Raw genomic sequence first — 24912 nt, 5'->3', positions numbered from 1 at the left:
AGGGGAATAAATTAAAGTTTTACAGAATCTTGTGTGGTGCTTTACTGGGTCTAAATGTTTAAGCAGTTCTGATTATTAAAATACTAAGTGAGGAAAGGTGAAGTTGTAATGGTAATGGCTGTATTTTGCATGGTAGGGCTGTACAGGCCAGCTCGTTTGCTGGAATGATGATATGTTACACAGTTGTGTTAAAACAACAACAGTGTTAGAGACAATTCAGAGCAGAAGAGTAGGGCAGACACAGCACCATGACTATGCAAGCGTTAGCATTCTAAATTGTGATACTCTTGTATGGCTTTTCCCTCATTGGTTACTCTGAATTTTGCTCTGAAGAAGGAACTGTTATCCTTGTGGGCTTTTCTGTTGTGTCTAATACATAATACTTATCTCAACAACTGTAAAAGCTGCTTGGTGAGGTGAACATAAAGAAACAGTAAGATGCAAAAAACACCTGTTAGTTCAGGGGGCATGGCTGGAGACTAATTAGTTCTAATTTGCACAGCACATGCTGTGAGCATCCGAGTCTGTGACTTGGGGCACCAAAGAGGCAAGCTGCTTCTCTGGGCGTGTGGTTCTCAGTGGGTTCCTATTTACTTCAGTGAGTGCCCCAACTTCTGCAGTTCACTACTCAGGATTCCTTTTCCTCTCAGGTCAGCTCCTCAGGTCTGTGACAGAAGAGTGATGTGGGGCTGTGCAGCTGTGCAAGCACTGCTCCCAGCAGTCTGCTCAGTCGAGCACCTGCATCCACAGCCAGCTGCAGAGGACACAGTTTAGTGCTCTCAGCGCTAAGCTGCAGCTAACTGAGCAGATGCAGAACTGGTAGCTCACTGCAAGACTGTTGTGAAGTTGGTGGGTTTCTTCTCTTGTGGATTTTTTTGTTTTTTTTTTATCTGTTTTGTGATTCTGGAGTTTACATTAAGTTTCAGAAAGCCAGGTCTTCTGTTTAATAGCAAGTCAAGCATTTTTAGCAGCTATCGTGCCACCTTCAGCTTGAATCCAAAGCTGTCATCAGGGTAGTTTTTAAGGCTGGAATTCTTGCATGGTGCCTATAGGGGCTCATCTTATGACATTTGGTGGGTGACATTTGAGTTTCTCTTGCTGGAGAGAGATAGAGCCTCATTCTATGTCCAGTGATCCAATGGCTTTTCCTGTGAAAATCAGATACGCCAGCCCACATCCAGCCCCCTTTCTTATGCTGTGTTTGCTCTTCTGAGCAAGGACTTGTTCCAGGAGCTCTGGACAATTCCTGCACAGTGTGCCAGTTAGTTGACAGGTGCGTGCTGAAGTCACATCATCGTGTGTTTGTTGGAGTAGGACCTGATTCTCCTGGGTTCTTGGTGATCACAGATGTGTGAACTTTTAAGTGATTTTTTTTCTATTTGCAAGCAGTGTTGAACAGCAGAAGTCTAGTTACGCCTAACACAACGGTCAGCAGCAGCTGAGCTCTTGAAGTATCATAAGATACAAAGAATTTACCTCAGTAGAGCAATAAGGTGTTTAAACTCTGATAAACTCTGATCTACAACATTGGTTTCAGCCCCTTAGTGCTTGGCAAACCGCTCCCCAAGGCTCTCCTGGGAAGCTATCAAACAACAGGAGCATTATCCCCACACAGAACAAAAATGTTCCAAACTCACATTGATCTCAAAGCAATTGGTTTGAAGTACCAGATCTGCACCAGTTCTTAAAATGCCTGGAATGCTTTGGGAACTTGTGTTGATTTCAGTCAATGTTCATATTTTACAGTGGAAGTACGTAGTTTAGTAACTCAATACAGGATTCTTTAGTGTTAATAATAATTTTAATAACAGATTTATTGAAGGACTGAACTTTTTGATGTCAAAAAGGGAATAAAATCTGACATTCTAAATCAGTTCTATGCAGATGAGCAAAAACTTTGGTTTGGTCAGGAAGCATTATGTATAGCTTACATATCTTCTAACCAATCTGCTTACCAATCTGAATGCAGTGTACTTACTCAGGTGCCTGTATTTTTTTGCTCATGTACGTAACTCATCCATTTAAAAAATAAAATAAAATCATAGCTTAAGTAATAGCCCCCCACATTTAGTGTGTGCACAGTGGTTTGAAATTGCTTCCTTAAAGCCTCAAGGAAGAACAGTCCTTGTGTGAGATGCTTTATGAAGAGAGCATGGGGGAAGCTGACCCTGGCTGAGCAGTGGCAGAAGTTCCATTTGGTGGTGTGGATTGTCCCAGCCTTAGGGGGAGCGAGGAGGTCCTGCGGTGTCTGCTGCCATTTAATGCATGGGGCTCAGAATCAGATAGTAGGAAAGCAGATCCGGCCAGTTTCCATTTAAGCACTTCTTCCTTGGTTGCTTTCTTTAAATGTAGAAATCACCAGTCACTGGAATTAACAGCCTTCACATGAAGCTGTTACAAACTCATTGGATATATTTACATCCAAAGTAGGTGCATTTAAAGAAGAAGTTTTTTGCATGACAGGAGGAAACGTGCTGAATTACCCGGCTCGCATTTCCCACTCCTGCTGATTTTACAGACGTAGGCACTGTGGCTTCAGCACACACAGTGTTGACAATGTTCATGATTACTTGTGAGAACTGTTCTCGTACACGTTGCTTCCCTAAGCCTCAGCCCTACTTAAAACAGATGCGTTGCTCTGGCTGATAGCAATTCCAATCGCACTGTAAAAGTAGTATGGAAGAACTGTTCAGAAAAAGATGCTTGTGCTGTAATTAACAGTTGCTTACTGTGTCTCTAGGCACAAAAACCTATCATCTGTCATTAGCAGATGGTTCTTTTCATGGTTAACAAAAGGGAGCTCTCTGTATGCAGGTTGCTTCTGTATCCAGCATTCCCTGCCAGGGAGCCTGAGAGCAAAGGTGTGTGACTATTAGAACCGGACTGGACTAATCCCACAGAGCTCAGGAGGAGCTGAACAGTGTGAAACTTAAAGCAGCAGCCCCCCAGCTCCAACTTCTGTTCCCCCAACCAGCAGCAGCAATAGTGTGGGAACCATTCTCAAAAGATGGAGGTAGGACTACATGCATAACAGTAAGACAATGCAAAAATAAAAGCATTAGCACTCTGGTGTGCAACAGCAGAGGTTACAGAAGCAAATGGCTTCTGAAGCACTGAAATCAGGAAGGCAGAATATTTCTGTAAAAAGCTAGAGGAAGTTCTAACAACACGCCCCAAAATCTCCACTGAAAAGGCCCAGAGGCAGCCTTACAGGGGGAACAGAGCACAAGTCTCAGTGCTGCCCCACTGAACACATTTCTCACCAGGACTTGCTGCTTCTCCATCCACCCTTGGTATAAAAGATACCCACCCCTGAATAAAGGCCATGGAAGAAGCACACCTCCAGCAAAGCTCTCCCTCTATGGCACTGCTGGTGCCAGGACAGGAGAAGCGAGGGCAGCAGCTGGCCCTGAGCACTCCTAAAGGCAGCTGAGGCTCCTGGCTCAGAGTGCTGGAGTTTGGCACTTCATTCTGAGCAACGTTCTTGAGACAAGGAGCTGAAGAGCCATGGAAAATGACTCTTTCCCCCAGTGCTGCTTCTTAGGCTATTTAAGTCTTAACTATGGTTTGAATAACTGAGGAGTACACAAAATAAAATAAATAAAAGATGCTGATCTGAGCTGGCTGATGCAGACAGATGCTGGATATACATATGTTTTTCCACATTACTCACCCAGTGTTTTAACCTTACTCTATGGAAAACAGTGCTTCCCTGTGTCCTGGTGGTATACACAGGAGGAGTTTGGGAATCCAGATAACGGAGAGGAGATTTTAAAGTGCCCTGAACATAAAGGATAGATGGGAGCTTATCTTCCTGCCTCAGGAGGACAGGAGTTTAGAATAATATACAACAATTACTTTAATAATATAATACAAGCTCTGGCTTCTGGGGAGGGTGTTCATGAGAAAGCACTAGTTTTCTAAATCTCCTTATCTGAAAGGTATTTTGTGCAAATTTGGCTCGAAGCACCTGTCACCCGTCAGCTGTTCACATATCTCCTTTAAGAATTTTATCATTAAAAGTTACCCTATAGTTCTTAAGAGTTAAAAGATTGAAAGTCACTTATCACATCTGAAAACAGAAAGCTCCAAAATTCTGACATTACTGTTTCACCCTTCCCACGTAACTGTACTGCTGCAGAATTCACACCTCAGCCTCAAATCTAAAGCAGGAGGCTGCAAGTCTGTCATTAGCACAGCTACTGTACTTCTGTTCCTTGTAATGAGTCTATACTTCAGCTGGATTTTTTGGCACTTTGGCAAGAAAGCTCTGGACAGCTGCAAGAGACCAGCTCGATCTGTTTCTGTTTTCTTCTTTGTATCAGTTTTCCACCTGTGAAACCCAAAATCCCACCACCAAGTGCAGCTGCAATTCCTGCCACTTTGAAGCCTGCAAGGAGACCAATAGGACCCCCCACCACTCCTCCAATGACTGCACCTGCCACAGGCAGAGCTGCCAGCTTGTATTTTGCAGCCTAGAAAGAGAAAAAAAGAAAAAGGGTTAGAACCCGTTCCTGTTGTGAGGTGTGTTTCTCTTCTCATTGCTCCTGGCAATGATTTGAACGCTCAGCAATAAATACACTTGAGAAATCAGCATTAGGAAAAAAGATGCTCTGCTACCCACGTGTATGAATCCCAAACAATTGAAAACTGAGCTCTCTCACGTATGCAGCTCGGAGACAGATCTTCTACACGCTACTGGCTGACTATACACACTATTTATGACCTTGTCTCCATCACTGAATCAAGTGAGGAACAGAAAATGCTCAGACTTCAATAGCGTGCCTGAATCCAGGCGTGTGGCTTATTAGCAGCTCTCGCTGACATCACGTCCATTGGAGCTGCATGCCCCCGTTGCTCTGTTGTTTCACGCTCATCTGATTCCTGTGAGCCAATGGCTGAATGCTCACATCTTTGCGGGTACACCGAAGTAGCATTAAAGTATCACATAATGTGATGTGAAGAAACAAAAAAAGTATTTTCTAGTAGCCTGGGTGCGATAGAAAATTACAAGAGAGATTGATTTTTTTTCCCCCTGCTACCTGTGGGTCATTTCTTCCTTATTTCCTTAATTGCTGGCTCCCTCAGCATTAAAGACGGCGGATCAATGGGGTTAATACAGAGGTTGCTGGGAAGCAGAGTACCATTGATCCAGCAGCAGGAGCAGATCCCTACCTTGGCCAGGTTTTTGGTTCCCTCCTCTGTATTCGCAGCAGCACTGTTGACGTGGTCTTCAATCCTGTCAATCTTCTCCTGCTGAGACTAGATGCAAAGGAATTATGAGTGAGGGAACCTGCTGGGAAGCAGCGGTGAGCCAATACACACCATTTTAATGCCTGTAATCAGGGCCCCACAGCTGCTTTCATCTGCCACACACTGCAGCCATGCAGCCTTAATGGTGGTTCATTAATGGGATCTGATAAACTGCGCTGAAATTACAAACTTACTTAAAAAAAAGCTTAACTGTCAACTAATAATATGGTGGGAATATTACACAATGTGTTGCTACTGTTAGAGAAAACAACCCATAACATATGATTTCTAAATCTTCTCTGTGAATAGATGAGCTTGCACTTCAAAGGGGAAAACAATCCAAACTAGCATTTCTGTTTCCTGCTGAGCTTCATGTTCAAAAAAAGGTCTATAAAAAGCATTTATCAGTACCAACTGCAACATACAAAGTTGTGCCAAGAAATCTAAATAGAAATACTTAATTAGGATATTATGAAACACTGACTAGCCTGGTCTGGTATTAAATGTGGAGGTTGGTGGCCCTGCCTGTGGCGAGGGGCTTGGAGATTCATGATCCTTGAGGTCTCTTCCAACCTGGGCCACTCTGTGATTCTGGCTGTGATTTTCACTTCACAAATACAACAGTGACAACTGAAATATACTTGCTACTGCTTTACCTTTCATTGTTCTCTGATTTAAAAGATTTAAAAGAAGCATTCCATCCTTCGTCAGAATGCAGTAAGATTCCCCTGCAGTCTCTCTGAGAACACTGGAGCAGCAGACAGAGAGGACAGAGAGAGGGTTTTGTTCTTATTGATCTCTATGGTTCTTAGGCTATTTCATGCCTCAGATGGCTGACGGCCTCCTTAAGTACAAGGCATCACAACTTTGTCCTCTTTCAGACTCAGAAAATGCTGAGTCCAGCTGTGGTACCTTCATCTACAATCTACCGAAGGCCACTGAACGCTTCTGACTCTTGTCTAATGTCTAATGATGGTTATGTGTAAAATCCAGTCCTGGGAACAGGAACCCCTCCTTTCTAAAGTCCCTTTCCAGTTCAACAAATCTCAGTGAAGCAGCACAGAGTCTAGAGAAAGAACAAAAGCTCTTTCATCTATCCCAAGCAGCTCAACAGCAAGGGGATCAGATTAAACAATCCTTGTGGCAGTTGAGAATGGTGGGTTGAAACTCCCAGTGGCAAAGGAAGAATTAAACACTGGGAACTAAGCGTGGCTGATAAAAGATGCCACATTTATAAGTAAAGAAAGAGCATGATGGAGATGAGGGAAGCTTCAGACTCTTCCTAGTACCCCTGGTTAAGAGATTAAAGTACCTGAAAGATGCCCAACCTGTGCAGTGAAGTCTATAGCCACTGTTACCCTTGGAAACTATAAGAATGAATGGGACCTGGCTACAAGTCTGATGTCAGCACTGCAGAGCTGCTTCTAAGGCTCCTCAGGTGGCAAAGGGCATTGGCTGCAACATCAGGAATTGCTTAGGAGCAACTAGCAGCACTAGTTGTTGATATGAAAAAATACTGCCTCCTCAGAAATCTACCTTGCCAGGACCTGAACCAATAGGAACAGAAGAGGAACAAACAACAGTCCTCTTCTGTTACTACATGAAAACCAGAAGAAAGCTTTCTAATTTAGTGCTAGATAATTCAACATAAATGTAATAATGATATCCATCACCCATGACTTTGGAAAGTATTAAATGTACCAGTCATCTGAAACCAGAGGAGTATTTACTATAGGTGCCATGTAGCACAGTCAGGACTTCTACCTGGGCATCTTGGCTAACTGTGGGGAAATACACTGCCTCCATTCAATGGGGAACATCTTCCTGAAGTTCCCAACATATCTATTCATTTCATAACCTTAATTTATTTAACACCTGACTGAATACATTCTGTTAATGTGATTCTGCTATTCTTGTTGTTGTTACTATGTTGTTGCTGTGTTGCTGTTATTAAGTGGCAACTAGCTCAGTCTGCACTCAGATTACAGACAGGAGAACTGCTCTCCTTTTTTCCCCAGCCGGGTGTTATCCCCACTCACCCTCATTTTTGAAAGCTTCTAATATGGAATGCAGAATTCATACTTACACTGACTAACACAGAAAAGTCAGTCACCAACTGGCTGAGCTGAATCAAGTCCTGCAAAAAAAAAAAGGTTATTCTGTAACTTGTTAAAAGCAAGAATACCAACAGGATAGTAAGGGAGTCCCAGCATACCTCTTCTAACGTCTCCCAGGACTCAGCTGCATTTTCATTCTGAGGTATCTCAGGAAGGGGAGAACACATCTGGATTAAACTTTGAGACCCATCATTTGTTTCTGCGTTGTATGAAGTTTCTGAATGAAAAAAACATGATGTTTATAAATAAACACAATGGATCAGATTGCAGGTGACATGCAAAATTTCTCACTCTTGATGTTTCTCATGGATAAATTGATATTTAAAATAATTCAAGGCGAGGAACAGCCCCAGTAACTACCACACAGGCAAAAGTCCTACTCACAGCACTACACAACTTCCTAAAAGGAAGTTATTGCCAAAGAAACAGGCTCATTTGTAACAGTGCACTTTCACTGTCAGTTCTGAGCACGATGAGAAACTTACACTCCTGAAGTTAGGGCCAGTCCATCAATTTCCTATTAGCTGAGCTTTAAAAATTTGCAGCAGAAAATCGAGCTGGGGACAAAGCCTTCATTTACACGTGATATCTACACACTGCACTTCCAAAGCTGGTCATTTATTTTATTATTGTTCTACCACATCTGGCTTTCAGCTGTTACAGCCTTGGAGTAGCTAGAGAAAAATTCTGAAGTAAAAGCAATGAAAACCAAGTACCGTGCTGCCAAACACGTAGTGCTCTGTCCCACTGGTAATGGTACTCTGATGATGGCAAATATTTAAAGCTCAGCAGGGTAAAGGAGATGTTCTTGAGGATCTTCCTTTCTAAACCATCTGTGCTGAGTATGAAAGACAGTAAGACAAATTACTGAGGAAAAAATGTGGAAGGAGTGACAGCCAGGTGGCATGGTGGAAAGCAGACACATTTAACACATACACGCATACCTTCTCCAGCCCAAAACCTTGAGCCATTATGGCTGTAATGGACAAGTGCCTAACTATGGATGGCTAATTCAGTGCTAGTTAAGAACAGCAGCAGCAAGTTGGAATCTGTTGTAAGGATTAAGTAACAGCTTGGGAGTATGAAAAGCAGGCTGGAGAACTTATGTATCTCAACACAGTGCAAAGACCATGCTAATTTAGTAAGATTTCTGAAAGATGGCTACTTTAGCAGCACACTGGTGTGTATTCCTTAGGAGGGTGGAAAGCTTAATATGGGGAAGACTGGAGAGCTATTTCTAACAATGCTGTAGTGTAAATATTACATTAAAGTCTTCGAAGGAAGCAATGAATGTGCCAAGGTACTGAAACAATATTATATAACTGTTACTGCAACTGATACGAACAATGAAAAATGAATAAAAATAACCTTTCTCAATAAAAATTGAGTAATAAAGCATGCTAATACATGGAATTAATTTAAGATAAAATAAAAACAATACATTTTTATAACGTGTCCATTTTTCAACATTTTTATCTCAGCATCTCAGAAGACAGCAAGCACCAAATCTTACTACTCTCAGATCAATACAATTCTAACATCAGTGGAGCCGACAGTCAGCCATAATTCCTAAGCATGCAGAGAAGCAGTGCAACAATGGTGGACTAAGTTGTATTTCAGGCCTGTTTTTTAATTACTTCTATCCCTTTTCCTTTCAAACTCCAGATGAGGAAGGCACTTTATTATCATCACCTACTCTTCCAAAATATATTTTTGATCTGTAAGATCAGATTTATTAGAACCACAGAACATCTCATGTCGGCTGGGACCCACAAGGATCAAGTCCAGATTCTGGCTCCACACAGCACCACCCCAAATCAAACCTTGTGTCTGAAAGTGTCCAGACGCTCCATGAACTGCAGCCCTTGGGGCCGTGCCCACAGCCCTGTGCAGCCCGTTCCATGCCCACCGCCCTGTGCTGCAGCCCCTTTCCCTGACCCCCAGCTGCCCTCCCCTGACGCAGCTCCATGCCATCCCTGTCGCTGTCACACAGAGCAGAGCTCAGCGCTGCCCCTCCGCTCCCTGTGAGGAGCTGCAGCCGCCATCAGCCTCCCCTCAGCTCCTCTGCTCTGCGCTGAGCCAACACAGGGACCTCAGCCGCTCTTCACACATCTCCATACTGCTCCTTTGGACATGCTAACAGTTCTGTTCCCTTTCATATTGCAGCACTGGGAGCTGCACAGGCAGCTGGAAGTGAGGCAGCACAGCACAGAGCAGAGTAGGACACCCCTTCTCCTGGCCTGGTGGCAGTGCTGGGCCTGGGATATCCTGGGGCTCTGCTGGCTCCTTTCATGGGGTGCTTTAAGTGCAGCATAGCTTGCTGGTCTTAACGTTAAACACTCCATTCTGAAACAGTCCTTTTCTTAGTACAGTTTATCCTGTATCAAAATGTATGCATTTTTTGGACAAACCAATTTTCCTGAATATTCTGACACCTGATATTGGTTTTGAGCATTTGATCCCATTCCAATCCCTCAAGACCCTATTTCAAAACCCAGTTTCTTCTGCCAACTAATCGTATTCGAATCAGCCACGTGCATGCTCATTTGCTTGAAATTACAATATTCTTAATTCAAAAGTGGAAAAAAAAACTCTTTAAGCACATTTGCCTCCTTACAAATTACATTCCCTGCTCCAATCTGTCCTTTGTAACCCATGCTGACCTACTGCAGAAAAGCGTGTCCCTCACAACACAGAAACGATGCTGAAGATTTGAGTGGCACAAAATCAAGAGAACTTACATTTTCAGTCAGTTTACATTGCTATTATTCTCTAACAGCTAAAAATTAGTGACATTAAAAATTCTCAATAAAATTCTTCCCTCGATTCCAAAACATAAGGTAAAGAATAACAACGATTAGGAAAAAAAAAAGGGTAAGTCACATTGGGGCTGAAAATACAAGTAGGAAACTTATACTTCCTAGTTTATGTTTTATCAAGGCTAACCAATTTTAATAGAACTGAGAATGGAAATGACTCCACTGCTTCCAGCATTTACACAGAAATGCAGTAATACAAAATACCTCTGCAGACCTCACAGACCAGCTTCGTACTTCATTACATTCAAGATAAAAATCTAATGCTCTGCAATATTCAATATGCTGGTTAAAAGATCTTAGTAATTTTTGGAGTAGAGTCTCACCTTTTGTTAATATTTGTTTAAAATGCAATTAAATTTCAGTTCTATTGGATCTGAGCTCAGGTGAAGGAATCACATCATTTCACTGACACACCTTCCAAATGGGCAATTTGAATTTGTAAACTCCTTACTTCTCTACCAGATGGGAAGCAACATGCCACAGAGAATGGGCATACTGAAGCTCCTTTGATTAAGATCAGCAGCCAAGATTTCCTTTCAGGACTGCAGCCTCTAAGCACAAAGGAACAGGCAATACACTGCATCCGTGCTAGCAATTCAACAGAGCTGCTTTCACAGCAGTCAGGCAAACCATTAAAAAAAAAAAAACCCTATATAATTAAATTTAGTTGTCTGCCTTACTGTATGTTTCACTTTAAATGGGATGAGCTATTTCTGTATTCCTGAGCTGACATATAGGAGTATGTCATTCCAGTAATGATTTTCTATCTTCCATCTCAATCTCTGAGATCAATTTCTTGTCTTTTTAAGGTGTGGTTATGCTCGGTCTCCATCGTAATTCAAAGGTATTTCAGATTAAAAAGCAGTCCTGATCTCTGGAATTACACTGCAGCTCTCACTTGCTATCCATGTAACTGTTAGACAAAAGGCCCTTGCAAGAAAATAACCAAATGTACGGAGGACAACTGTAGAAAGTTACCAAGAAAAAAGGTGTTTTAAATGTTATTCTGATTGTAACACAGAAGAGGTCATAAGGAGCTTGAAAGTAATGGCTAATACAGATGAATGCCAGAGTTGTCTGTCCTAAATCTCAGAATAAGGCCAAAGACAGCGAGCACCCCAAAAAAGAAGTATCAACAAATCCAGCAAACTGGTTAATAGAACCTATAGGAAAGAAACTCCAAAAGGTTAAAGGAATGCAGAAGAGCTAAATAAATGGTAGCAAGAAAGTTCCCGTGACTGCCATCAGAGAAAGACAAGGGAAGTATAAGTACGTGCATCGCGGGGTGAAGAAAGAAAACAGGATGACACAGAGCTACATACGTCAGTCTTTCCACAAAAAAGCAGCTGTAATCTGACACTTGATGCAATTAATTTTAACAAGAAGGCAAATGATAAAGAAAACAGGTTGAAAATATTGAGATGTATTTGAAACCTGAAGTGTCTGATGAAAATCACTCCAGATTATTTAAGAAGCAACCTTGGAAAACAGAAACATTTTTCTCTGTGTAGAGAGCATGAACAGTATCCCAGAGGACTGCAAGAGAACAAACTCAGTTATCTTCTTCTATTTGGAGAGGAAGGAGGATGCAGCAAATAGCCAGACTTTGACATCCACAATGATATTAGGATAAACTCCTGAACAATCAGCTCAGGAACATCTGAAAGCTAAAAGATGCTGAGAGTGTTGAATATAATCAAGAATCATATATGTCAGAAGCCAATCAAATCACTTTTTACTGGTCTGGCAAGAAGACATGAATTGCAGATTTGATACAACTTGTTTTTTGTAACACTTAGCAATGCTACTACACATTATGTTCTTGAAAGCCCATTTTTCTAAATCAACTTTTCTTTCTGTTAGACTTAGTTCCTTGCTAATTGCACTTGAAACCGTTCCTGTAGTTCTTTATACAGCAGCAAGAAGGGTCATGAAATAAAATGTGAGGGCAGGTTCTTCTACAATGCCATGGACTGAAAGCACACCATTTTAAAGATGCATGAAATTGCCAAACAATTTTAAACAACGCTGCTACTGAAGTAATAAATCTAATTACTATTATGTAGAAGGATATAACTGATAAAATCAACTTTCTCACAGATTAATAGTAGAGAATGCTGGCTAATGCCACAGCAGAGTAAGTATTTCCCCTGGAGGCAGAATAGTACAAGAGAATGAGAATCTATTTTGTGTAGAAAGGAAGGAAAAACAGCCAACATCTGACTCCTTGCATGCTACAGCGCATTTGCAAAATCTTTAACTTAAATGGATTTATAATATTTTCTGCTTTTTGTCTGTTACCAAGATCGAACGCTAAAGAAAGAGGTATTCTCTTTCTCATGGAAGGCCACACCTGCTCTCTTTCTAAGATACTCAACTACTTATCAAAACTCAGTAGTGGGTAATAAAAGCGTGGCACAGGGGAAGAAAATCCACTTCTGAATTAACAATTGTTATTCAACTGAAATCTCTTTAGTTTCTTTCATTTATATCTAGTCAAAAGTGCTGAATGGACACAACGATATAGATACAATAGATACAGACATGAAATTCTACTACCTCCTCCCACAGTTGCAGATCTGGTTAAGGAGGCATCTTCCTGTCCTTCTAGTTGCCTTTTAAGTTCTTCTGCAGATTCAGAATGGAGCTGCAGGAAGTGTTTTATGGCAGATGAAGCTTCATCTTTCACTGGATTTATCATCCGTTGCAGAACTGGGATGTCTTCCTGTCGGACTCGCAAACAAAGTTTTTCCATCTCTCTCATATTGGCTCGAAGTTGCTGTAACAGTTTTAATATATTTAACACCTTCTGTGGTTAGGAAGTAACAGTCATTTGATCAATTACATTTTCTAAGCGATCACAAAAAGTGCCATTTCTAAGTTTTCATAGACTAAGAGAAATAAAACCTCTAAAAGTCCCTACTTCAAAAGAACTTTTTTGTTCTTGGCCACCTCTCCTTTAGATCCATTCTTCTCTCCAGCCTGCATTCTTTGAATGCTTTTGATTCACTTAACAAAGACTGCTCCTAATGGAAAAAGTCACCCTATAAAACTCTGCAAAGAAGTCCTTGCTTCACATGCCACAACTTAAAGCCTGCCATTTTGAACGAATGGCCAATCTCCTACTCTTTGTAAGTCACCACTGTAAGTATTCTACTTCACTGAAACTACTTCTGAGTGCAATTCACTTGGAAGCACTACTAGATCATAACCAGTTTGTTACGCCTGTTGTATTTTTCATATTTTCTTACGCAACATCACTCCATTTTCTAAAATAAAACAGAAATGGTGGCAGTAATTCCCTCTTCAATGGAATTTGGAGAAAAAACAACAGTTTGTGCACACAGTGCATGGAGTAGATGTACTGGTCAGAATCTTTCAGTAAGTGTCCTATCTTCTGTAACAGCAATTAAGCCATCGGCTCCAGAAGAGTAAGAACCGAGTATCAAGGAAGAGGTGGCACCTATTACCTCCTTCTGTAGTATCAGCCAACCACAAAACAAGGGAGAAATATTTATTTACGTCATCCCCATCAATATTTTTGTTTCCTTGTTGTCAACTTCATCCACTTCTCCAAGTTAAGAGTCAGGCCGCTTTTGTTTAGAGTTTCAACTAAGATATTTAAATGATGATAGAATGGTTTGGGTTGGAAGGGACCTTTAAGATCACCTAGTTCCAACCCCCTGCTGTAGGCAGGGACACCTCCCTCTAGACCAGGTTGCTCAGAGCCCCATCCAGCCTGGCCTTCAATGCTTCCAGGGAGGGGGCATCCACAGCCTCACTGTGCAACCTGTTCCAGTGTCTCACCACCCGCACAGTAAAGAATTTCTTCCTGATGACTAGTCTAAATCTGCCCTCTTCCATTCTAAACCATTTCCCCTTGTCCTGTCACTACATGCCCTTATAAAATGTCCCTCCCCAGCTTTCCTGTAGCCCCCTTTAGGCACTGGAAGGCTGCTTTAAGATACTTCTGGTGTCTTCTCTCCTCCAGACAGAAGAGCCCCAGCTCTCTCAGCCTGTCCTCGTATGGGAGGTGCTCCAGCCCTCTCATCATCTTCATGGCCCTCCTCTGGACCTGCTCCCACAACTCCACTTCCTTCTGGTGTTGGGGGTTCACAGTTCACCTAATTCACTTTGCAATTATTGACATTATTTTGGTATCTGTGACTGGTTTGCCAAAATATTTACATAGGTCGCATAAAGTCAAGATGCTACTAAATAAAGTGACTGCTTCTTAGAACCTGTGTTTTTATTGTTGCTGTTGTTTTTGTTTTTTAAATAATAAGCAACTGTGGTGATTAATGCACTTCAGGCTGCAATCATTTGTGATCCTCAGTTTTTCCAAATTATCATTTTTATTTTGTAAAGATATCTTTATGCACAAATGAGAAGAATTAGTAAGATACAGAAATATATCTAATTGCAAGGGTTTAAAGTGGACAGGAACTACTCTCAGCTAGCAAGAATAACCCGAACGCAGGCATCTCCTGTGACATAAATTTTTGTCTAGGGCAAAAATTTCATTGCTTAGGCATTTAAAATCTGGAAATGCATGCAACTTCTCTTTCTCTAAAAAATGAACAAAAGAAATTGATAGCCCAAATTATACTACTCATTGTTTTAGGGCACAGTTTTTATGTTTTTGTTTTTTTTTTAAATAAGACTTCAATAAAAACTATATTTGTTGCATTACATTATAAGGAGATACAGTGATTTATATTATTCATTCCACTATTTACCAACTGTTTTAAATATTCTTCTCATAGCAGAACAAAAGAATGGATTAACACCAGGGAGTGGTTAGGGAAATAAAGGTGGTTTTTTTTTTTCAATAACAGAAACCAGGTTCAGGCAATAATGCCTTAGGAAAGCAATCTTGCATACCTGAAAAAGCAGGAAGTAATTGGAACTTATTTTATTTATACACACCAGCAGAACTAACATTTTTAATGTGCTTGAAAAGAATAATAGAATTATAATTAGAGAAGGAAAATAATTCAACAACAAATTCAAGTAATGCTGTATGAGACACGTTAGGCAACCAAAGAACTACTGATTCATAAAAATCATTTGTCAAATTAATACGAGAATATTCTATTGTATGTTTAAATTAATACTATTACCAGTCAATTTAGGCTACATTATTTAAGATTAACCCTAGGTAAAAACAGTAATCAACAAAAAAAATAAATAGGGAGATGAATACAATAAATAATTTTGCAAGATATCAAGTAAAATTAGAAACATAGTGCAATAATTTTCTATATACACTCATCTTAATCTATCTCCTGTGATCTCCCCAAGAGACTGAAAAAGGGAGAATGCTATTATTGTCACAGTCCACCCCATGCCAAAATTCTCATTTTATAAAACCTTGGATGTAATGAATGCAACTTAAAAGACCAAATAGGACTATCTAGATGCAACATTTCATTATTTAGTTTGCAGGAACCAGACACCGAGGACTGAGAGAAGGTGATCATGCTGTTCTGTTTCAGGAATAAAGATACTATCCTGACTTTGGCTTTAATGGAAACAGAAAATGGTAAGCCAAACAAAAACCTGTTGTTTAGCAGCCAAGCAGCCTGTAAGAAACAGTGTCAACAATGAGTTTGGTGCGAGTTAATAATGCTTCCAAGCAGCTTCTTAAAAAGGAAAGTTTCCCAGTTGGAATTAAGACATATCTCTGTAAGGGATTTACAGCACTGTAAGTACAGCTAGAGCAAATTACTAGTATAGCAAAAGCATGAGTATGATGAACAGAATGGCTTGGATTGGAAGGAACCTTACAGACCATCTTGTTCCAATCCCCAGCCGTGGGCAGGGAAACCTCCCGCTAGATCAGATTGCTCAAAGCCCCATCCAGTCTGGCCTTGAACACTTTCTGGAATGAGGTATCCACAGCTTCTCTGAGTAGCTTGTGCCTGTGTCTCGTCAATCATTATCAAGAATTTTGTCATATATCCAATTTAAATCTACGCTTGTTCAATTTAAAATTGTTGCCCCTCATCCTGGTAAAGAGTCTTTCTCCATCTTTCTTATAAGCTCCCTTTGTATATTCAAAGACCTCAATGAGATCTCCCCGGAGCCTCTACAGGATCAACAAGCCCAGCACCTTCAGCCTGTCTTCCTAGGAGAGGTGCTCCAGCCTTCCTTTGGACCACTGTGTCAGGCCCATGTCTGCCTTGTAGTAGAGACCCAGTTACTGTACAATGACCAAAGGTGCTCGAGTTTTCAAAATCTTGAACAGAAGCTTCAAGAGACAGAAACTCCAAGGCATGGCTAAGTCTAATCCTTAGTTTCACTGCACATTATTATATTGCTGATCAAAGATAAATATTTGCGAGAAAGAAGACAGAGGAATCAAATAATGGCATTTGCATATTTGGTGAAATGTAGTTGTAGTACCTCTTGGTCTGTGGATTTGGAAATGACTCTCATTCAATTTATTGTCAATTAAACAAGCTAAATGGAATCAGCCTAGCAAGGGCCCTAAGCCCTGCTGTGAGGAGATGCATCTCAGGAGCTCACCAGGGTGTAACCCCTAATAAATGCTACAGAAATGCAAATGGCTGTGACTTCTTTTCATAATAATTTTCACAGGACAGCAAGGAAGGCAACACACAACGCTGTTCTCATTCATGCAAACTCCTCAGTTCTGAATTCACCAAATTCAGCCTAAAAGTCTCAGAATTTTTCTTCATAACGTATGGAATTCTGGTCTGTTAGCGTTGAAAAAACAAAGCAGAACAAAACAACTCTTTGTTTCAAATGGCTTTCTCACAAAAAAAACGTAGGATAAAGCTGGCAAACTCTTTGTGAAATCATCCCTTCAAAGAGTGATCTGTTGTCATTATTTCATTTTTGATACCTACTTATCTAATTTGGTTTCCAAAAGACTTCTTTATGAAGAGCTACAGCCTTCTTGATACAATACTGTAGGATTTCATTATCCTAATTGCCACAGTTTTTTCTCATATCTAACAGAAATGCACAGGAAAGCACAGCCTGTTTTCTGTGCAGCAATCTTTCAAGCCTGCAAGTGGATAACATGCCATTGTCAGACACTTCTCAAACAAAAAATAGTAATTTTTGTGCCTTTCCAAATAAGTTCCATTTCCATTTTCATTTTCATTGCTCTCCCTGAATGCTCCCTAACATGTCCACAGCCTCTATAAAAGAGTGGTGTCCAAACTGCAGAAGTCCTGGGATCCTACTAATGCTGACCACAGACTACACGATATTGCACACTGACTGCTCTCTGGCTTATATATCTCATGTTGTTATTTGGTGCTTTTTTTAATCACTGTCACAATCACACTGCAGGCCTACTTTTATTTCGTGTCCCACAAGCTCTTACCTATAGAGCACCTATCTGAAGAGCTTCACATGCTGCATTTACGCTGTCAGTGATTCCTGTCTAATGACTGTCTTTGTCACTATCCAAAATCAGATTGATCTCAACATCATTATACATTCTAATCCTGTCCTCTCCAACAGAATCCCTGAGCCCCTCGCAGCTTTACGCCACTTGTTATACAACAGAAATAATATTACATGGCTATTATGTAATGCTTTCATCCCTAGGTCTCAGGGGACTTTATTGGGATAAGGTTCACTCTTCATAAATGGGCACAGAACTGAGGTAGGGACACAAAGGAGCCTGGTTTTTCCAAACTGTACACAGATTTGGAGGTAAGAGATCCACCAGGATGCTACGTTGTGTGAACATTACCAGAAACACTGTACCAGCTACACCAGTCTCTTGTGTGCAGGACTTCATGACATTTGAGAACAAATAACTGGTGGGGAAAAAAAAAAAAAGAAACAGTGAAATTTCCATGCAACTGCAGGCAAACACGCATGGTGACCTGCACTGCCACGTTATGGCACTGAGCCTGGGCCAAGGGCAAATAACAGCACAATGGAAAGACGTAGTTACAAAGAGCCTGAGGTACATCGCAGTGCTTCAGTGTTGACCCAAGAAGAGGTTCTGACACCAGGATAAACACTGTGTCTGCATGGCCCCACCTTACATAAATGTCAGTGGAGTGTGAGGAGGCCAAAGCCCTTGAAAAGGAGATAGAACTTCAAACTCTTCCAGAACTGGTGGAGATACCTCATGTTGTGTGGAAAAGACCAAAGTCACAAATATAAAATGATCCTGAAGCTCCAGTACTATCTAAGGCAACAGCAGCTACTTTAACATTCTCCATGGAAGTACCTGCCTCAGACTCTCACCCTCAGCGATATTATATCCTAGAGCACATAGAAACTCCAGCATTTCACTTATGCTTCCTACGCAGCTCCCAGTGCCACCAACTAAATGAATCGTTGTCATCAAGCCAGTATTACATTCAATCTCTGCCATCATTATTCTCTTTTTCTTCTTTATTAAGTGTAATGTCATACACTACTTCCAACAATTTGGACTTTAAATGATTTATGCTGAAATAGTACATGGAAGCCATATGATCTGCCACCTCCAATGAATCACTCCCTTTTTTATCTCCTATCTTCTTTGTGTCATTCAACACTCCTTCCATTCTGCACATTGTTTCAGTTTAAGAACCAAATAGCACCTCTAAATAAAGCCAACATCCAAACTTCTCTCAAACATAAATGAAATTTTTAAGGAAGTATTACAATAGCTTAGCTGTGTAAATGTACTCTTGTCATCATTTACTTTCTCTGCACTTCATTCCAAGTATTGTTACAAAGAATATATGGTAAAAATTTCCTGGTATAGGTCAAATAAACTCTAAATTATGGCTATATGTACCCTACAGACAGCAACAGGCTGCAACAATGAACTGGTTTTACATGACCCTTCATTGACACCATAAACAATTGCGCATACAAGAGTTGTTTTCTCAGGGCGTCTTCATGCCCCACACAGGTTTTCCATTTCCTCACTTTCCTTTTTAAAAGTTTTTCCTGTGGCATTCAGTCACCAGAAAGAAGAGGTATACACTTATGCTCATCTACACTTCTATTAGAATTTTGACCATCATCAAACTTAAAACAGAAGTAATTATTCTGGGTAAACTGAAAATTCAGAAAAATGGCTAATTATGTGCACATGGATTAAATGTAGAGTGGCTGTGCATATATTTGTCTAAAACCTGTGGCGGATGCCTTGGGTCAATATTGACTTAGGGATTCCTAATGTATTTTTACAACATCTAATTCTGAGAGCAAAGTGTGTGCTGCGGAGAACATTTGGTATCACAATAATTAATCTGATTTCTTCGCAAACAAACAGATCACAAGTCCATTGGTAAACATTTAAACAGCTTACAGCAAACACATTCTACATGTCATATAATTTATTATCAACTAATCCAGACTACTAACTATTTAATTAAAATAGAGAGCTACTCTACACTTCTTGCAGATCCAGATCCAGATCCTTATTTGGCCCTCTGGGTATCTGAATGTGACCAGCTTGATGCACAACTTGCATCCTGACCTATAAGAAGTAAAGACTAAATAAAAAGGAAGAAAATTTATTCTGACTGAAAGTGAAAACCATGGGCTTTAGGCCCAAGCCAAACATAAATATTTCTAGAGATAAGTATGATATTTTATTACTAAGAGATGTCAACGTGGTTAAAAACAACATCCTCAACATGACTGCTGTTTCTGTAATTTTTGATACTTTTATCATGGTAGACAAATGACACTGAACATCAGGTGCCCCAAGAGAAGCCTCTCTTACCCTTCACAGATGTGAACATAGATTACAGCACAGACACAAGCAAACACCTGAACAGGACTGATTTTGCAAATCCCTTTGGCATCCTTTTTTAATGCTACGAGGAATAAACTTATTTTATGCTCAAATGTCAAAAATGCTTAGGGAAAACCATGAGCACTCAAATCTAAAAGAAAAATCCAGTGGATTTCACATATAACTTCTAATCATTTACAGAATGATTAAAAAAGCTCATAAATACCTTCTATTCCTCAAAAAAAGGTAACTCTAGCTCTGCCTTCTGCCTAGTGCTGTTGTTTGATTACAATAAAGTTCTTTCCGAGTTTTTTTTTCCTTTTCCATTTTTAGTCTGGCCCAACTATCCACAGGTGTCAGGAAAGCATTGCAATAAGCATAGTATTTTAAAATTTTAAAATATGATGTTTTAGGATTGTGCCATCCCCACTGGCAAAGCCTGCTCGATGCAGGATAGGTTACAAAAGGTTTGGTCCAGCAACAAAGTCTTGTCCCTGCTCTGAAAAACAACTGTAAAATCAACACAGGATGCCTTTCCTGCTGGCTAAGATCGGTCTGTTACCAGTTCTGCCAGTACTAGCTGCTGTACCTGCATCAGCAAAACTTGTGAAGATCTGGCCTTTGTGTTTTTCTGCAGTCTACTGTGGCTGTGTACTACCAATGCTTGGCATTACCTTTGGCACCCATTTTCATCAGGACATGTTTTCTATTTTTTTGAAAAGCAGATATGAGATTCCTTCTGTGCTGAGTTATGGTTGATTATGCACAAAGGCAATGAGATGATACCATGCAGACAAATGGGTCTGGTGCTTCATCCTTTGAAAATATGATGCATGTAATAAAAAATATGCACATCAAACTAGTAGTGTAGATGTTCCATGTTTGGTCTGAAACCATGCTTCAGAATTAACACTGTCTCATTATCTCACTATTTTCTAACTCACTCATGTAATAGGATAGTTCACAAAATGCCAGTCTCCCACCCCCACTTTACATAAAGCTGCATGCAAATACTAGTTGGGATATCAGCAGTCACCTATGCACTTGAAATCATACACAGTATCAAAAAAAAGCTCACCGTAAATGTACACAAAATAATTTAATACAAGATCTTGAAAAAATGACTAGAAGTTATTTGTTCAAGAACTCTGAATATTCCCACTGACATGCCATCCCACCTGCTTCAAAACATTTCTGACTGTATTTGCCTCATAGGACAAAATTAGGAAATCCCTAACCTTTTAAAGAAAACAAAGCAAAACAGTATTTCAGGCAAATCCCTCTGTAAAATATACTTCTCTGTAAAGATCTGCCCCTAAGGCATCAGGAGTTATATATGTGATTCATTTCCATTAACATCACTATGATTTTATTGTCCTTACCTGAACTGTTCGTCCTGCATTAATGTGCTCTTCATGCAGTCTGTCCCAGAGTCTGCATCTTTGATACTAAAAGAAAGAAAAAATACTCCATATAATTGCTTTTTCCCTTCCCCACGTGGCTAAGCAGAAAAAGGAAACCTCTTTAATTTTCCCAAATTAACAGTAATAATAATAATAAAAAAAAAAGCTGAGTCATAGGCATTTCTGCTGCAAAATCAGAGAATTAAATGGCAATGTATTTTGTGGATAATTTTGCACAACATATTTTTCATTGAATTGCAGATAATCCAGGTTTTGGCATCGGTTCTTAACGGCAAAGAAATACAGCAGTGTCCCAATGCTGCTGTGGCATAAATCACTTGGTGGTCAGTAAAAGGAAGGGAAGAGCAAGGAAAAAGGAAGCAAGGGGTGGGGACTGGTCACATAGGACACCAAGGTATGTGATATTATTTACACTGAGAACCACACTCATTACACAACACTACTGTTTACATTTACGCTTTCCATTTTTTCTATGTAGTTACACAGTTGCAGTGATCACCAAGGCAAACCTGGCACCTGTCTGAAGCTCCATGGTGTTGTGATGGGAAACAATCCACATAGCACTTTACACTGGACAGACCAGAGGTCATTACTCCATTAGCTAAATGCAAGTTTTGCAAAAATCACTGCATATCAAGACATACAAACCTTTCATTATTAAAATGTATCAATCCCTGCTACTGCCTGTTGACCTGAGTAACACACATGACCAAAGCAGAGAATGCCCCAAGTAAAACAACAGAAAAGCAGAAGTTACGAATCCTGGAACAGGTGATGAAATCATCAAAGGAGAGATTTAAAATGCTAGACAATATTAGGATGCTCTTTTCAATTGTTTAAATAACAAAATATTTATCACTATTTTTGATGTACTTTTACGTAAATTTTAACTCCCCAGTTTCCTAATATGCTTTGGTGCTAATTAAAATACCATCTTATCTACTATGTGCATATTTTATTGATTATCTCTCTGGTTACAGAGGCCAGGGTAATGAGGATTGCACATTACTGTTTGCTAAAACATGCCAAGAAACAAGAAGTTACTCATATTCAGAGAAAACTGTTCCTTCATGTTACAATTTTGAAGTGCTTTCAAAGAGAAAACACTTAACACTCAGTTAAGTCATATTAAAATTGTTTTTTTTTGAAAACAAGCAACTTCTGCATAAATTATTACACTATTAAAATTATAGCCATTACTCTTTAAAATAAAATTCACTAAAAGCCTGGATCAGCATTGGGCCTTCCAGTTCAGTCGTCCCTGAAGAAGTAACAAGTACTTCTGAGAATGAAACAAGAAGGGTTTGGGAAAAAAAAAAATTATATTTATTTTCAGTTTCAATTGACTGCATTACAATGTTCACATTCTCAATATTAAAAATGTTTTCCAATTAAGAAGAAAAATAATTCCTTAGGAAACCCTTCTTGCTTTTCACCATTTCCAGAAACGCCCAGCAAACGTATGGCCTCAAACAACATCATGACTGAATACATGCAGAGCAATGACATTTGTGTTGCCAGAGAACTCTTCCTCATTGGCCCACCTTTGTTGCCCATCAGAAAGTAGGCCGTACTACTGCCAATGTTCACCTTGTTGGGCTCAGGGACAAGACACAGCAAACTTTGAACACAGGTATTACTTCCATATAGCATTAAGAAATACACATAAAACTGAGGTCCACAAATAAAAATGCTGACAGAATACTCACATATTTAATTTGTGCCAAATAAAATTTTTGTGCCAGAAAAACAGCCAAATAGTTACACTCCACATCAGAAATACAAAACATAAAGTTACATACACTCAGTCTCTTTGCCTGCTTGACTTTTTCTCCTTCAAAGACTGTCTTAAAAAGACTTTCAGGTTTATGTTTTGAATCCATTCCATTTCTTCCAGAAAGTATTTACTAGACATGGAAAAAACTCAAAACTCTTCAGAATGCCTTCTGCATTCATTTTAGTAGCAGGCTAAATCTTAATTAATGTCGATTTGAATAATAGAAGTCTTAGGCAAATGTATACACTGGGATGAAGCCAGCAGTTAAGACTCAGTTAAGACTGTGCTCCTCATTTTGTGTCACTTCTCCTTCATCCATCATCTCACCATGTCAGCAGGCTCATGTCAAAGAGAACAAGTGTTTCACAAACTACTTTAATTGAGCGCAACTGAGAAAAGATTGCTATGGTTTACACTAATTCTTTTTTTGTGTGTTTTTTTTTCCTTAGGGACTGTTAATCCTCCCCAGCAAAGTTCAGGATAGCATGCCAAAACCCCCATCTTTCTCTCACCAGACAGGAATGAACAAATTTGAAGCTCCTTTGGATAAGCATGCATTTTATTCCCTATTTCAGAGTGAAAGAAAACAAGAAATCTTAAGGTAAAAAAAGAAAAAAAGAAAAAAAAGATAAGGAAAATGATTTTTAAAACCCACAAGCATAGATTACCAACTTAATTTTTAAGTCTTTAGGAACTCACATATGAAACACTGGACTCAAAACAGTGTTTCACGGTCATCTTTGAAAAGCAATACTATGATGGCGGATTTATGGTATGCACTTCCCTTGGAAAGGTGTACTCAAGGTCACATTTCATTATATATTGATTTTATAGTTTCTTCAAACAGTGATTTAGTAGATTAATTGTTTGGACTATCTCTGGAACCTCAGGTTTAAATCAATATTCATGAAATGAGGTTAGAGATATTGGCTTCATCATAAGTAAATAATTTTGCTGCTCTAAGCAATTTGACATAATTAGTGATTTTTGCTTAAAAGTAGCCTGTAAAATAAACAAGACTAGATTCTACAAAATTATCCTTTAACCCCCAGGGATATTTGGTTTGCATCACTGAAAGTTAAATTTACAAAAAAATATTTTTGAGAAAACCACTTAAGCTGCTGATGCCGACAGCATGCAGAAATACTGTAACACATTCATTATGGGCTGAAATGCATATAAAAGATATACAAGTGTAAATCACTATGGAAGTATTTCAACCAAACTATTGCTAGAGTTCTAATAATCTAAAACTTACTTGAGGAAAAGATTTCAAATGCAGCTTTGATGTATTTTTATTCTTGTGCTCTCGTAAAGCTGTCAAAAATGTGAAGTTTGGAATAGTAATAGTTCTTACAGCTTGGTAAGTGTTTAAAAAATAAAGAAACTTCCAAATTTTAAGAACATTACCCTACGTGTGGACTTTTCAAAGGATAAGGCATTCAGAGACTAGTTTCATACTTGGATGTATTACTTCTCATAAAGCTTTACGTTGTATTTCTTATCAGTACAGAGTTCTGACATTGTCAACACTGCTCAATAGCTCCTGACACAGTTGCCAAGTGTTTACTTAGAAGTTTTATCAGTAGTTACTTGTATCTAGTAATTCTACTTAGTAATAATTCAAATACCAAATCTGCCAAGACTTGCATAGTCTAAAGATGCACAATTTTTTTATTAATGTTAGTCTGAAGAAAGACAAACCTGTACTAAATGTTGCTCTAGCTTTTGGCTTCCGTAAAAGAAATGTTCTGGAGGAAATGCACTTAACTTAATTTTAAGATTAGTT

At 39.5% G+C, this 24912-nt stretch overlaps 1 protein-coding gene across 4 annotated transcripts in view; it reads right to left on the bottom strand.

The window, feature by feature from the left end:
- Positions 1-193: 193 nt before the first annotated feature.
- The window catches only part of STX17 (syntaxin 17), a 33388-nt gene continuing 8669 nt past the window's right edge, over positions 194-24912 (bottom strand). For all 4 annotated transcript variants that reach the window (XM_048940370.1, XM_048940369.1, XM_048940368.1 and 1 more), the window contains 6 exons: positions 21305-21370; positions 12749-12968; positions 7469-7587; positions 7340-7390; positions 5176-5262; positions 194-4475 (listed from right to left, as the gene is read on the bottom strand). In XM_048940370.1, coding sequence (XP_048796327.1) covers positions 4236-4475; positions 5176-5262; positions 7340-7390; positions 7469-7587; positions 12749-12968; positions 21305-21370 — 783 coding nt within the window. In that variant the 3' untranslated portion in view covers positions 194-4235. The remainder of the gene's footprint in view (positions 4476-5175; positions 5263-7339; positions 7391-7468; positions 7588-12748; positions 12969-21304; positions 21371-24912) is intronic.

This window comes from Lagopus muta, chromosome 3 (assembly GCF_023343835.1).
Source record: "Lagopus muta isolate bLagMut1 chromosome 3, bLagMut1 primary, whole genome shotgun sequence".
NCBI lineage: Eukaryota > Metazoa > Chordata > Aves > Galliformes > Phasianidae > Lagopus > Lagopus muta.
The sequence above is the reverse complement of the archived record's forward strand: the minus strand, read 5'-3'. Positions and strand labels throughout refer to the sequence as shown.